Below are 14,706 nucleotides of genomic sequence, written 5' to 3'. Positions count from 1 at the left end.
TTTGAGTGCTGACTTTATATCCTGCTACAATACTGAATTTAATTTTTAATTCTAGGAGCCTTTTGATTAAATTTTTAGGTACTTCTGTGTAGAGGATCTTGTCATCTGCAAATAATGATAATTGAACTTCTGTGTTCCCTACCTATATCCCTTTTATTTCTTTTTGTTAACTAATTGCTCCAGGTAGTATTTTGAGAATTATGTTGTTCTCCTTAACTTGTTTCTGAATTTAGAAGGAAATCTTTCAGCTTCTCACCATTCAGTATGAAGTTGGTCATTGTTTTATCATAGATGGCCTTAATCAGATTAAGATAAAAGCCTTCTATTCCTATTTTCTTGAGGGTTTTTTTTTACCATAAATGAATGCTGAATTTTGTCAAATGCTTTTTTGTGTGTCTATTGAGATAATCATATAGTTTTTATCCTTGATTCTATTTATGTGGTAAATTATATTTATTGATTTGTATATGGACATCTGTCATGGTATCCTTGGAATGAATCCTACTTGGTCATGATATATGATCTTTTTGATGATTTGTTGCATTCTTTTTGCCAGAATCTTACTGAGGATTTTTGCAACTATGTTCATTAAAGAAATTGATCTATAGCTCTCCATCAGAACCTGGGATTTTCTTAGTTGGTAGGTTTTTAAAATTATTATTACTTCTTCAATTTCACTGACTGACATTGGCTTGTTTAAAATTTTTATATCTTCTCAGTTCCCTTTGGTAGTTCATATGTATCTAGGAATTTATCTATTTCTTTTGAGTATTCCATTTTATTAGAGTACAGATTCTCCAAGTAGTTACCAGTAATCTTCTGGATTCAGCAGAATTCATTGTGATTTCACCTTCTCATTTCTAATTGCATAGATTTGAGTCTTTCCTTTTTTTCTTTTGAAGATTAGCTGTGGATTTGTCTACTCTTGTCTTTGAAAGAACCAACTTTTTTTTTTCATCATTGAGTTTATTGGTACATTTTAGGTATACAGTACAGTTACATTCATCATTGGGATCTTGTATCTTTACATGATAGGTCTTGGTTGTCATTTTTTCCCCTTGTCCCTGCCCTCCCTTCACCCCCTCCTCCCCTTCCCATTTACAAACATTTTATTTCCATTTTTTCATTTTCTCCTATTTTTTTCTTTTCCCTTATTACATTTCCCCTACCCTTCCCACAATGACAAACCAAAACAAAAACAATAAAAACAATGCTCGCACTTTAAAAACAACCAAATGCACAAAAACAAACACAAAATAATTCATCTGTGATTTCAAATGTGTGTTTGTCTTCACACAGTGTTGGGGTAATGTTCAATTCAAGACGAGTCCCAGCATTCACTGGGAGACGAGTCAAAGCCCAGGTCCTTGCCAGACACAGTGGTGGAAGAGCAGGCTTGGACACGGGCACGGCCCCGGGCTTTCAGATTCTAGAGGATTGGGCTGAACCTGGCCTCTGGTGGAGGGAATGGCCCTGGGTCCTTTAACGTAAAACACTCTGCGTGTCTCTTGCCGGCCTGACTATGGCTCCCTGGCCACAGCTGTCTCCGGTGGCTGACCCTCACCCAGTGTCCATGGGAATATAAAGCTGGGAGTCCTGAAATACAGCCAGCCCGCAGCTGCTCCAAGTCCAGACTCTCCCTGGTGTGGGTCAGAGCACTCACTTCAGGGGATGCAGCAGGCGCCCGGGCTGGAGTCACTTACCCACTGTTGCAGCTCACAGGATCCACTAGCCCGATCCATTCCAGCTCTGTATTTGTAAGGCAGGAGCCAGGGAGAAAGTGCAGATTGCCCCTTCTTTTTTCTGTGTTACATTCTGTCTCTGCAGTTTTTTGATAGGCCACAACTGTCAGCTTCTTTCTGGGTCCCAGGATTCTACCTCCTGCCTTCTTTTCTTCCCCAAGTTATTATTTTTCAGTGTCTGGGTTCCAGATCCCAGAGAGGCTGATTTGTTGCTGCTTACTGCTTCACCATCTTCCCAGAAGTCCTCCACTTTTTTGTTTTTGAGATTTACTCTTGCTGTGTTGCCCAGACTGGCTCCTAACTCCTAGGCACAGGCAGTCCTATTGCCTCAGCCTCCTGAGTACCACTACATTCAGTTCAAAACTTGTATTGCATTCTAAATATATGACTTTTATCTGTCAGTCATACACAAGAAAGCTGAGGGGAAAAAACAGTGTACCCTGATGGTTTCCTTTTGCCACAGCTGGAGTGCCCTGATCCTCAGTCTTCATGTTAGAAAACATAGTAACAACCTTCATCACTTCAATCTCCATGATGAGACATTCTGTGTCTTGCAAACAAAAGCATTCCTAGTAGTCACCTCTGGTTCTGCAGCCCGGCCAGCATAAGTTCTGCTGATTATTCCACCCAATAGCTTTGTAGCCCATTAACTTCTGCACAAGAGGGGTACAGATACCTGCTTCACCACCAGCAAACCCTCTGATTCACAGATCATTGTGGTCTATGCACCAGCAAATTGTTATCCCCTAAATTTGTTTGAATGGTCAACTTTCAGGCCCCCATCCTAGCCGTACTCAATTAGAAATTTCATGGCTGGACCCAGAAATCTGGTTTCTAAAACAACACCCAGAGAACCTGGTGGATGAGAGGTTAGAGAGTCACATGCTGCAGTGGCTGCTGTCAGAAACGTGAACACTAACACGTCTCAGACTCCACCTCCTCTCGTTCTGCTCACATTTATGCGATGTACCCTATAAATTAATGTGTATCTCCCTAAAGGTCTGAGTACAGGCAGATGTGGGAACCACTGAAATGGCTGTGAATGCAGGCCATGCGTACCTAGGGCTGTCAGCTGAGTGAGGGCTGAGGAATGGACCTGGGGCCTCTGGGGACAGCAGAACTAAATTTCAGCTTTGTCTCCCTGGTGTGTGAGGAAGGTGCTTGGTAGGTGCTTAGCAGCCTTCTCCAGTCCTCAAATCTCAAGGACACCAGCTGAGAAAGGTCTTTGCAGATCTGGATGCAACAAGCAAACATGGTATTAGTAAAGAGAGGCATGAGCCATGGGTAGAAGAGACTAGGATTTTAGACAGGCCTCTGAAGCAGCCTCTCCATCCGCCACAGCCAGACGCAGCAAATCCAAAGCAGATGTTCTTTTTTGCTTTTTACCAGGTTGATGAGGCAGAAGGTTTGCACTTCAGATGTTCATTTATAGAGTGCTAGACGACACCTGTTTTGTGCTAGGCTAGTGCTCTGGGGGTGGTTTTGTTTAGAAAATATTATTTTTAAATAACACCCAGGCTCCGTATTCCCATTGTCTTAAGGTGCTAGCCTTCTATACTGTGTTGCTTTTTGGGAATCAAACCTTCAGCAGAAGCAGCTACATGGTACTGTACTCTCTAAAGATGATCTTAGGGGCTGAGCAAGTAGCTCAGTGGTACCGCTGCCTGCCTCACAAGCACAAGGTCCTGAGTTTGATCCCCAGTAGCAAAAATTAAAAATAAAAATAAAGAAGACCTTAGCCTCATCCATCCCTTATCTTTGTCCTTGTACTACAGAGGCCATTCTGTCTTTCCCAGGTCCACATGTCCTTTCTAGGACACTGCTGCCACTTTCCAGGGCCTCCACGCCCCACCCACCTCAGAGAGTGAGTGTAGGAATCCAGGGTTCTGCACAACAACGCAATCACCCCTCCAGTCACTTTGGAAGGTGAAGATGACAAGATATCCGGTCACCATTCTGAAATTCAGTAAATAAAAAAGAGGACATTAAGCTTTTATCCTTTTCCTAGATGAACTGTACCTTGGGCTCATCAAATCATTGATGAAAGTTTGACTTTGTAGCAGTTTATTAATAAAGAAGGAAAAAATTAAAAGATCACCATTTTGCAAACCCTGATGAATGAATGGCTCTAGGACAAGATCATCAATGGCTGTCAGTATCATAAAAAGAGTGCCAAGAAGAAATTTGTGACACCACCCATAAAGTCTTCCCCCCAAAATGAACTTTAACTAAAGTCTGTATAGACTAAAAGAAATATAAGGGACAGAGGACATTTTAAACACTACCACCAGAACAGTGGAAAATGGTGAGATCCATTTTTTCCAATATATTGCCTGGGAAAATGAGATAGGAAGCAAATCCTGTGGATTAAATGAGACTCAAGGGTCATGTTAACCGATGCTGATGTGTGGACCTTGTTTGGGTCCAGACTGAAGAAACTTCTAAAAGATTACAGGACAAATAAGGGAATGAGAGCAATGTTTGGATATTTTATGGTATTAAATTGCAGTTGACTCGGGTGGTAAAGTGGTATGGTTGTCTTTCAGCAGGAGCCCTTCTTAGAGCTACATAATGAACATTTACAGGTGGATGAAGTGATACCTGGGATTTAGTTCAAAATAATCTTAAGGGTTAGGGAATGGGCAGGCATATGGAGAAAACAAGACTGTGAAGAGCTGATAACTACTGGAGTTGGGTGATAGGGAACTGGAGATCTATTACACAATTCCTTGCAATTGTATACTTGAAACAATCCTTCCTAAAAGTAAAATTTAAACTATTTTTCATCATTTTTATGTCTACTCTTTATATATATTTTACATCAGCTGTAATAAGTGCACAGTTCATGTTTATTATATTTATAAGTATAGGTTTATCAATTTTTCTTTGTTCCTTGCTATTTAGGGGAAGCAAAAACTTTGGGGTTTTTGTGTCTCAACCCTGCCTGGCTAGACTGGAGGGTCCATGAACACAGGGGCTTTCCTACTGAGTCCTTCAGGGCTAGTGCCTAGTGTCACATATCAAATACTTGCTTGTTAAGACACATTTCTGGGAGGGAACATTGCCCACCCAGCCTCTAGTCCTGGACCTTAATCCTGGCTTCACTGTCTGTTGAGGTTAGACGATGCACATGACCCATCTTAATCCTGAGAAGGCTTTGCTAACTTGAGAATGTATGAAGAAAACAAACAAACAAAAAGATGAGACTGGTTAAATCTACATTGTGGAATGGATAATTTTATAATGTTTTGCTGTGCAATTAAAACACAATCACAAATTCCACAGAGGAGAGTTCCGTGTTTAATGTTTAGACCCTCCTCCCTGAGGTCCACTGGGGCAAACTAAAACCATTAGTAAGGTCCAGATTTTCCCTGGTGTTGCCCTGACTCTGTGCTTTTTTTACCCCTCACCCATAAAACCTCTGGTATAGAAATAGTTGGTGGCTTTCTGTATTGAGTTCCTTCTGATTTTAGAGAGCTCCCCCTCTCCTTTTTTCAGTGGCTCCAAATTCAGGCCTTCTCGGATTCCTCAGAGGTCTTTAGCATGTACTCTGGGTTCTCTTTGTTACACAGAGCTTGGTATACTGACATTCTGTGCCCTAGAGCTTCTCAGCCTGCAGTAATTTGCCTGTGAAAACTACCCACTTGTTAGTCTTCCTAGCTGAAATGCCCCTCCACGCTGAGGGGAGAAAGGGTTTTATCCTACATTGATTTCTTAGAGGAGCAGCAGTTTGTGGTAAAATGCAACTTACAGAAGGACTGCACCTTCTAGTCGCCTCGTTAAGACTTGTTCACAGCCATCCAAACCAGGCTCCATCCCTATCTGTGTACTCTCTGCTGGGTTGTGCTGTCTCCCAGGTGACTTCTGGATGGTACTGTTGGGTTGGTTGAAAAAATATATTCTGTTACCTAGGTCAGATTTCAGGAGACAGTCTTATATTCAGCCATTCGGGTGCTTGGATTGTGCCCAGGCTCAACATCCTGAGGAGTTTTAATTTATGAAAACATCATATTTACAATAACGAAAGGCAGTACTGATGTTGAACTTATCATGTGTGCATTCTATTCTACGTGCCTTACACACACTATGTCATTGGGTTCTGTTACTGTCCCCATTTTATGGATGGGGAAGTTGAGGGCAGAAGGGGTAAGTCTGGCTCCCATGACAGTCTGCCTCCACAGTCTGTCCTCTTAGCTGCCCTGCTGCCTCTCATTGAAGACCCAGTTGAGAGGCACAGAGAAAAGCCTAGAAGAATAAAGAGACAGACTACAGGTTATGTTGCCTTTGGGGCCATGAGAGCTTGGTGGAAAGTACTGTGGATAAACAGTCAGAAAACTGGTTTCCTTCCATTATCTCTGTGTGACACACACAAAAAAAGTCACTTTGAGGTGAATTCTGAGCTTGGTGTGGGCACACACCTGTAATCCCAGCAGCTCAGAAGGTTGAGGCAGGAGCATTGCAACTTCAAAGCCAATCCAAGCTGGGCAATTTAGCAAGACTGCCCCCCTCAAAGTAAAAACAATATTATTAAAAAAGGGAGGGAGGGATAGAAAGAAAATGAGAATGAAAGAGAAAGAGAAAGGAAAAGAGAGGGAGGAAGAGAAAGGAAATTACTTTTTCACTCTGGTTCCATCTTCTCATCTCTTAAAAAAGGAAAAACCATGCCTATTGTTATCCCTCTCCTGGGTTATTGGAAGAATCTATTCAACATTACTGTGCAGAAAAGTGGGGAAAAGTTCTAAGCACTTCTGATTTTAGATGTGCTCAGGAGAACTTCAGATTAGCATCTGAAGGTAATAAATTCCTATTTTTGTTTTCAGGGCACTATTTTTGTACGTGTCTTATGGAAGCTGCACTTGGAAATGCTGACAGCAGGCTTTAGGACACCTGAGCCCCGCTAGACATAAGGAACCCATGGCCCTGGTGGCACCTTTCAACATGACAGATCCACAGTGAGTACCGTGGGACCTGCTCTCTGAGTCAGGAATGGTGTCAGTCTCACACAAGACAAGGTCCTTCAATTCAGGCAACCACTATACACAATTCCTTGTATAGATCTTGGCCACAAAAATAAGGAGAACCTTTCAAAAGCAAAGATGGAGAACATTAGGACGTGTCCTGGGATGAATGAACCAAACAGGAATTGCAAGGAAATTTTAAAATCGTGACAGAATTTCTAAAAGAAGGTTCTATGAAAGCAGGGGCAGAGCTCTTAAGGGAGACTTGCTTTCCATTCCCCCAACCTAAGACACAGGGTGGACCAAGCATTTCACCCTCCAAGTACCAGTTTGGTGTAACCAGGTGATTATTTATTTTGTTTTGCTACCCTTTGACAAAAGCACTACTAGGATAAGAATAACAGTCTGTCTGTGATACCATACTCTCCTGACCTCCCTGGCCCTGGGCCCCTGGGCCTGGCTTACACAGCCCCATGCATAATGAAGCCATTATCTATGACCAGTGCAGTGCTTGGGGACAACCAACCTCAGCAAGAGACAACAGTAAATGTCATTCACACGTGTGGACTGCCATTTGGATAGCCCTGCTGATCTCCGTGGGGTGGGGCTGGTCTGGCTGTCTGCCAATCTAGGTGAGACTGGGCTCCGCTCTTCCTTAGCCATGCTAAATCCCTCTCATTTGACATTGGGAGTATAAGAGCACGGGTAGAATTCACCACTGCCTGTCCATACCCCCCGGGCATCATATCCACCAGCATCCTGTTGGCCAACACGAGTCATGTAACTGGAAACAGAGTCCAAGGGGTGGGAAGCAGCTCTTCATTCTGATGAGGGAAATGGCACAGTCACATGGTAAAGGCCTGGGTTTAAGGAGAGGCAGGGAATAGAACCATTAATACATTCTGTTCACTCTACTGATGCTCACCCAAGATGATACTTAGGCCATGAACTGTGAAACTGTCATTCCCACCAAAGGAGGACTCACCTCTGTGCAGAATTGGCTGTGTGACTGGAAATGGAGCTGGGAAACCATGGCCATTGGCAGAAAGTGACTAGGAGGCTGGAAAGTTAGGAAGGCAGAAGTAATTTGTTTTGTGCTTCTGAGAGCCATATTTTGTTAAGCTCATAAACTCGCTTCAGCCCTCCTTGAACTCCCCACTGAGCAGAGCGTCTTGTTTACTTAGTTTAGAAATCCCTAGTTGCTTTGAACATTCCCCAAAAAAAGAGAGCATATTCAACCCAGCATGTACTTTTTGGAAAACATCCAGAGGAGCTGGGATTCCCCCTAAAAACACCCACACTTTTCTATCAATTGTTGAGAAACACAGAAGCTGCACTTCCTCTGTTCTGTCTGAGATTCTTGAGTCATTTTGTAAATGTCACGCAGTGATAAGTGCTATTATCTGTGCTTGACAGGTAGCAAAAAAGCAAAGGTTTAAGTAAGGCCTACAAAAGAAACCCAGGCCACTGGGAATTGCTCGGTGAATACAGACAGCCCAGCAGCTGCCTGTGGTACTCAAATAAGAACTACATTTTCCCCTTCATTATCTAGATGATCCAAGAGAAAGAGAGGCAGGTAGGTTCAGCTCAGAATGTCCTTGAGAGCTCTTGTCACGCGTTGCTGGTTAGGCTTTGGTGGTTGTTAGAAAAGTTTCAGCTCTAGAGGTCCCCATCCATGTGGAGGGCTTATTCCAGAGCTGCTCCAACTTGCTCCAGTCTTCTGTCCATCTCAAACCATAGGATGAGAAGGAATGTCTACCAAGTAGCCTCTGTTCACTTTCTTGAGTTTCACCTAGAGAAACTCAAGCCCAGGAGGAACCCCACAGAAGGTAGCTTTAGGGCTGGCACCAGAAGTCATGAACCTTTTGCAGCAGCCTACACTGCTACCTCCGTGTTAGAACTGAACCCTCGTTACCCAAGACGCTGACCCTCAGTGTTCCCTCAGATATTTCAATTTTACTCTTTACTCATTCATACTATTTTCCTTTCTAATCTTCATTTTTTGGCCAGAAGAATAAGACCCAGCCCCTCAGATTCTACAGGAGGAGATGGAGTGGAGGATTGTGGGAGGACCAGAGATGGCACCTGGGGAGTGAAAGCAAAGTTACCCAGCCAGGGTTCCATTAGTGTTGTGGCAGGACAGTACACAGTGTTAAGTACACTGCAGGGTGTGTTATGTCCCCACCCCGTTCAAGTGTCAGTACTCTAGGGCCACCTCATCCCATGTACACCCGATCTCATCTACATTGTCAGCAGTGACTGCCAGCAGTGCCCCCACAGACTGCCAGGCATCCCTGGTGGTCAGGAAATAGCACTGCCCCTAGCTGGGATGTTCTGGGATGTTCTTCTGCCAGGAGAGCTGTGGGTTATCTACACTGCCCAAAGTGAGCCTACCGTGACATAGGACCTAGGTCACCTCAGACGTCTGGTCAGGTGAACCCCACTTCCTACTCCAATCTTAGAAAGGGCGACCTGGTAAGACCATTTCTAACACGAAGGGAGCAACAACTCCAGCTGTCCCTGGCTGTCCTGTCCTCCTCACTCAAGGCTCCCAAGATCCCTCAAAGTCTCCAGGTAGACTCCCACTGTGCCCAGTGGTAAACAAAGACATCTTTCCCTATCATGGAACAGATGACAGGCATACTCAAGGAACCGTGAGATGATTTAAAAGTATCTACTCCAGTATAAAGTGCAAAGTGCAGTGACCCAGAGTCCTAAAAGTCTAGGCCATGGCCTGGCAGTTGTCACCTGTGTGTCTGCCTTCCCCTGACAAAGGTCCTGGCCCTTGTTAACATTTAGACCTGAGCAATTCCTCTTCCCTTTCTTTCCCAACCTGTGAAGAGGGCACTGGTCAGGGTGTTAGTCCAGTCCCGGGGACACACATGTGACAACCTTGTGCTTCCTCAGCACAGCTGATACTGGTGCTTGCATCTCCTCCTTTCAAGGAACAGAAGCAGGATTTTGGTCTGGGGCCCATCCTTTCCTGTTGTCCCACCAGGCCTGCCATTGAAGGAGGAATTTCCGAAGTCGAGATCATCTCCCAACAAGTAGAAGAAGAAACCAAGAGCCTTGCTCCTGTGCAGCTGGTGAACTTTGCCTATCGGGACTTGCCCCTGGCTGCCGTCGACCTGTCCATGGCGGGCTCGCAGCTCCTGTCAAATCTGGATGAGGAGTACCAAACAGAAGGGTAGGTACCGGGCCGCAGCCATGGAGAAGCAGTTGGGTTCTCCTGCGAGGCATCGTATAGACAAAGTGCTGACTAGTGGGGGACTAGAGGCCCACATCAGCCAACTCAGAAAAAAGGCTTTGGACACAGACTGCACTTGTCATTGTCACAGTCTTTTGCTTCAGGTGACAGCTGCTGGGAACTTAGAGAAGCATAAAATTTGTTTAAGGGCTGGAGTGATCCCTAAGGGCCCTGAAACTCCCTCTCAGTACACCTGTGCAGGACAAGCTCTAGGGTCACACAGCAGCCCAGACTTCTGACTCCCACCAGGGCTTTCCCAGCACCGTCCTGTGGTTTTTAGATGCATCATTACAACCCTGGTTACAAACATGAAGAGTTGCCAGGTGTTTTAGCAGCAAACAAGAAGCCTTAGCTAAACCTAAAATTCCAGAGCTTGGATTCCCTGTACTCGGTCCCTGAGGGCCTCTCCCCATCTGAGGTAGATGGCCCTGCACTCCTTTGTTTACACAGACAATGCCCTGGTGGCATCCTATGAAAGTACAGTATGTCCAGAGCCTCAGGCACAGAGTCAGGGGGACTCAAGAGCAGCTAAGGGGACTGGTAACAGAGCTTACCCCATCCCTGCCACTTGCAGCCCTGGGGTTAGGGTTAGGGGTAAGGGTAAGGTTAGGATTAGGGGTGAGGGCAGGGGTAGAGTTAGAACTATGAGTAAGGGTAGAGTAAGGGTAAGGAAGGGTTACAGTTAGGGTTAGGGACAGGGACAGGGTTGGGACATTAGGTAGGCATGGGGTGGGTCAGGGTTAGGTTTAAGCCTCATGTATATAGGCCAGGTGTCAGGACCCCCACTTTTCCTCACTGCTCCTGGCTGTCCTCTTGGCTTCCAGTTCTTGGGGTCCATCTCTGCACTCCCAAAAGTCCCCAGCCACTGCACTGTGGTTGTCAAACACGGCCTCGCAGCAAGCCAGACCTTGGGCCCTTTCCAGCCCATAGTCCAGTGGCACTGAGAGGCTGTGGTCAGAGTGAGATCCACCTCTCCCCTGCCGGGGACCACAGTGGGGGTGACCAACCTGGGAAACCTCTTCTGTGGGAAACCCCTCCACACCCAACCATTTCTTATTTGCTCCCAAATGGGGCCTACGAGGTTTCTGTCAGTCAGCGAGTGCCATGCAGAACCTGGTGAGGCCCCAAGTCCCAGGCTCATTCTGAAGCCTGTGGGACATTAGGGTTGCTGCTTAGAGTCCAAGGGACACAGATGCCAATGGATCCAGCTGGCAGCAGGAGGGCTTCCTGGAGGAAGGGGAAGCGGGCCAGTTCCAAGTCAGGGAAAACAGGCAAACAAAGGCAAACTGTGAAGGGCGCGCACCCCTCCTTCTGGCTTCTTGGCCTTAGGCATATTTGCTGGCATTTTCTCAACATTTCCAGCTGGCCCTTTCTGGAGCAGTGTACCTAAAACCAAGAGTCCCTGCTCTCAGTGAGCTCGGTGCCAGCGCTCTGCCCAGAGAAAACAGGCAGGCTATGGGTAAAGAGCAGCCCTCAGGGACAGCATGCAAAGGTGCCTTTCTCCAAGTGCCTGTCCCTCAAGCTCAGTGACAGCCGTGGTTTGAGGTGGCCTTGACACTGAGACTCTTAGAAAGCGGGTGTCACAAGTACCCACATGGAACACCAGGGCCATGGTACAAGGAGCCTGCTCAAGTCACATAGTGGCAGAGCTGGGAAAGGGCCCATCTCCTGGCTGCTAGTCCAGGTAGCACCCTAGCCTTCTATTTGTCACCTGACCCTTTACGGTGTCTCGGCTGTGACTCTAGATAACCTCTATTCACATGACCACCACAGCAAGGCCACTCTGCTGAATGCATGCCTTTAACTTCCCAGCGTGCTTTTTTGACAAAACATTTTTCAAGTTGTGGTTAAATACACATAGCAACATTTACTGTCTTCACCATTTTTCAGTGTGTGCTTCCAAGGCGTTAAGTCTCTTTAAGTTGTTGGGCAGCCGTCGCCGCCATCTGTCCCCATAAGTCTCTTCATCTTGCAGAATAGAAACTCTGTATGCGTTAAATAACCAACTTGGTGCCCATCAGACCTCCCCCAGCCCCCAGAATCTGCCATTCCACTATCTGCCTTTGAATCTGACTTCTGCAGGAATCCCATATCTGTGAACTCATGGGGATTTGCCTTTTTTGTGATGGGCTTATTTCAACAGAAATATCTCCTCGGGATTCATCCATGCTATAGCATGTCAGGATGTCCTTCTTTTTTGAACATTCCACCATTAGTATATCCCATGTTTTTACCTCTCCATTCGTCTCTCCGTTGACACTTGGTTCCTTCCACATTTTAGCTATGTGATGGATGCTGCTCTGAACAAATACGCAAATATCTTCTAAAGACTGTGTTTAGAGTTCTTTTTTTTTTTTTGGTACTGGGGATTGAACTAGGGTCCCTGCGCTTGTGAGGCAGGCAGCAAAACCTCTGATCTAAATCTCCAGCCGTGCAGTTCTTTGAGATATACATCTTGAAGAGGAATTGCTGGATCTCATGGTAATTCTCTTCTTACTATCTTAAGTCCCTGCCACACTCTTGTTTTCCACAGTGGCTGCACCATTTTCCCTCCCCACCTGCTGCATGTTGGTGTTATTCTCCATGTCTTGAACAGCACCCACCCTAACAGGTGTGAGGTGGTTTGGGATGTAAGCCCACTTCCGCCTGTCCCCGTGAGCCCTGTGAGGTGAGAAGGGGCAGTCACCCTAACTGCTTAGCCCCCAGGCCCAGATGAGTACCACCTCAGTCAAGCTCCTTGACTTTCCCAGGATCCCTTTGTCCTTGAATTCACCCACTCAGCACGGCCCTCCCACAGCGCTGTCTGTGGCCTACCCTATTCCCCTCCACTGGTGGGCCTTTCGGGGCTGGGCGTATAGCTGTGCAGATTGACACTTCCCTGGGCTCACGGTCTTGGTTTGATTTCCTGTTTTGCTTTCCTGTCCTCCTCAGTGGTCCTGGAGAGTTCTGGTGGCTATTTCAAATTACTGCCTTTTCCTCAATCCCCTCTTGCCCTCAGCAGTTAACTGTGTTGGTCCCTTTGAGAGCAAGGACAGGGCCGCACGGTTGCCCCACACCCCTTGGGCCCTGTCCCATCTCCTAAACTCTCATCCTCCCCACTCCCCAGCTGAGAAACCTCTCTCCATCAGCTACAGCCTCACCCATCTCATCATACACTCAAGCTTCTCATATCCTCCCTCAGCTCCACATCCCCATGGCCCCCACCATCTCTCCCTCTTTGCAGCCAAATTTCTTGGGAGCCTCATCAGCACCTATTGTTTCCTATTTGCTCCTTCATGCCATGGAAACTGTCCTCCTCAAGGGCAGCTAATTATCTTACTACTAGGATCTTTATATAGTCCCTGTCCCACACTTGAAACTGGCAACCACTACCATGAGAACTGCCTGTAGTAATTAGTCTACCTCCTTCCTCATTCATGTCTGGCAAGGGAGAATTGGCAACCCATCATCCCGTTGAGAGCAACTAAGAATTTTCCCAGGAGCCTCCAACAGCTCTTGCCTCATGTCTCATTGGCTAGAACTGAGATATGGCAAGGGATATGGGGACGTCCATAGGCCAATCACGCCTACTCCTTGAGTTGTAGCATTTCCCAAAATGCATTGCTGTTACCTGGTGGGACACGAGTAGTGTGGATATTAGAGAACCACCCACAATGCACTACAGCCTTTAAGGGTCAATTCTCCATTCATGGCCTTCAATCCAAAATGAGATCTTAATTTCACTCAGCCTTTTTAGTCATTGGTTGGGGAAAGATCTGCCCTCTGAAGACCTTTTTCTTCTGTTACTTACCATCTTGTTTCTTTCACTTGATGCAATTTGGCCTGTATTCATTGTCCTGGGCAACAGAGCTGGGGCTTTGTGTCTGCAAATAACCAGAGCCTCTTATTCCTTGGTCTCATTCTCTGGCATTGGACATCACTCCATTTGAAAGAGAGATGTTGAGTTCCTAGGAGGCTTAGCTCATGGTGCAGCCTGCAACTTCTGCTTTCTCTTCATCAACTCTAGTACATAAAATTGCAGGTCTAGTGGGTTTGCAGGATCTGGGCTTAACAGGAGACCACAAAAGAGAAAATTCAGAGAGGTTCGAAGGTTCCATCCTACAGAGGCCTCAGCCCAGTAGGAGAGACAGTGTATGAGATGTGATCAAACTACATGGTAAACGTTTAAATTAAAAACTTTTATTGGAGTCAAAGACATATTGCCATTAATTGTCTTCAAAATACTCTCCTTGCTTCAACACACTTCTCCCATCATCCTCGCCACTTTCTGAAGCAGTTTGGGAAGTCCTGTTTTGTGTCTTTACAAGGTATGATCAAAAACACCTTGAAAGCTACTGCTGAGTGCCACGTGAGCCTTGTAAAAACACAACGCTGTGTCCCCATCCACTTAATTCACCAGGCCCGACACTGTGTGACTTTGGCTCTTCCCCAAAGTTAAAATGATCACGAAAGGTAAATGTTTAGAGTCTATTCAGGACCTCAAAGCAACCCCAACAGCACAAATAAAAGGACCTGGGATGTAGCTCAGTGGCACCATGCCTGCCTGACAAGTGCAAAGTTCTGAGTTCAATTTCTGGTGCTGAAAAACAAAAAACAGCACAACCAAAGACACTCATGAAGGAGCAGTTCTATACCCACTTCAGAAAGTGACAAAAAGGATAGAAGAAGTGTGCTCAAAGCAAGGGCCGAGGGATAGAAGCATAGGAACCAGTGAGCCATGCCTGAAACACCCTTCTCTCATCTTGGACTGTCTGGTCTA

General features: G+C 45.9%; 1 protein-coding gene across 4 annotated transcripts in view; it reads left to right on the top strand.

Annotated features, from left to right (window-relative positions):
• Positions 1-14,706, top strand: part of Tmem266 (transmembrane protein 266) — a 95,419-nt gene that overhangs the window by 37,470 nt on the left and 43,243 nt on the right. For 2 of the 4 annotated variants that reach the window (XM_010625994.2, XM_010626002.2), the window contains exons 2-3: positions 6,563-6,694; positions 9,699-9,887. In XM_010625994.2, coding sequence (XP_010624296.1) covers positions 6,657-6,694; positions 9,699-9,887 — 227 coding nt within the window. In that variant the 5' untranslated portion in view covers positions 6,563-6,656. Of the gene's footprint in view, positions 1-6,562; positions 6,695-9,698; positions 9,888-14,706 lie in introns of those variants that run through there. The other 2 variants (XM_033756098.1, XM_033756097.1) reach the window with 2 other exon arrangements.

Source organism: Fukomys damarensis, unplaced genomic scaffold (assembly GCF_012274545.1).
Source record: "Fukomys damarensis isolate Sample0158 unplaced genomic scaffold, DMR_v1.0_HiC HiC_scaffold_25, whole genome shotgun sequence".
NCBI lineage: Eukaryota > Metazoa > Chordata > Mammalia > Rodentia > Bathyergidae > Fukomys > Fukomys damarensis.
Note: the sequence above shows the minus strand (reverse complement) of the source record. Positions and strands in the feature narration are given on the sequence as shown.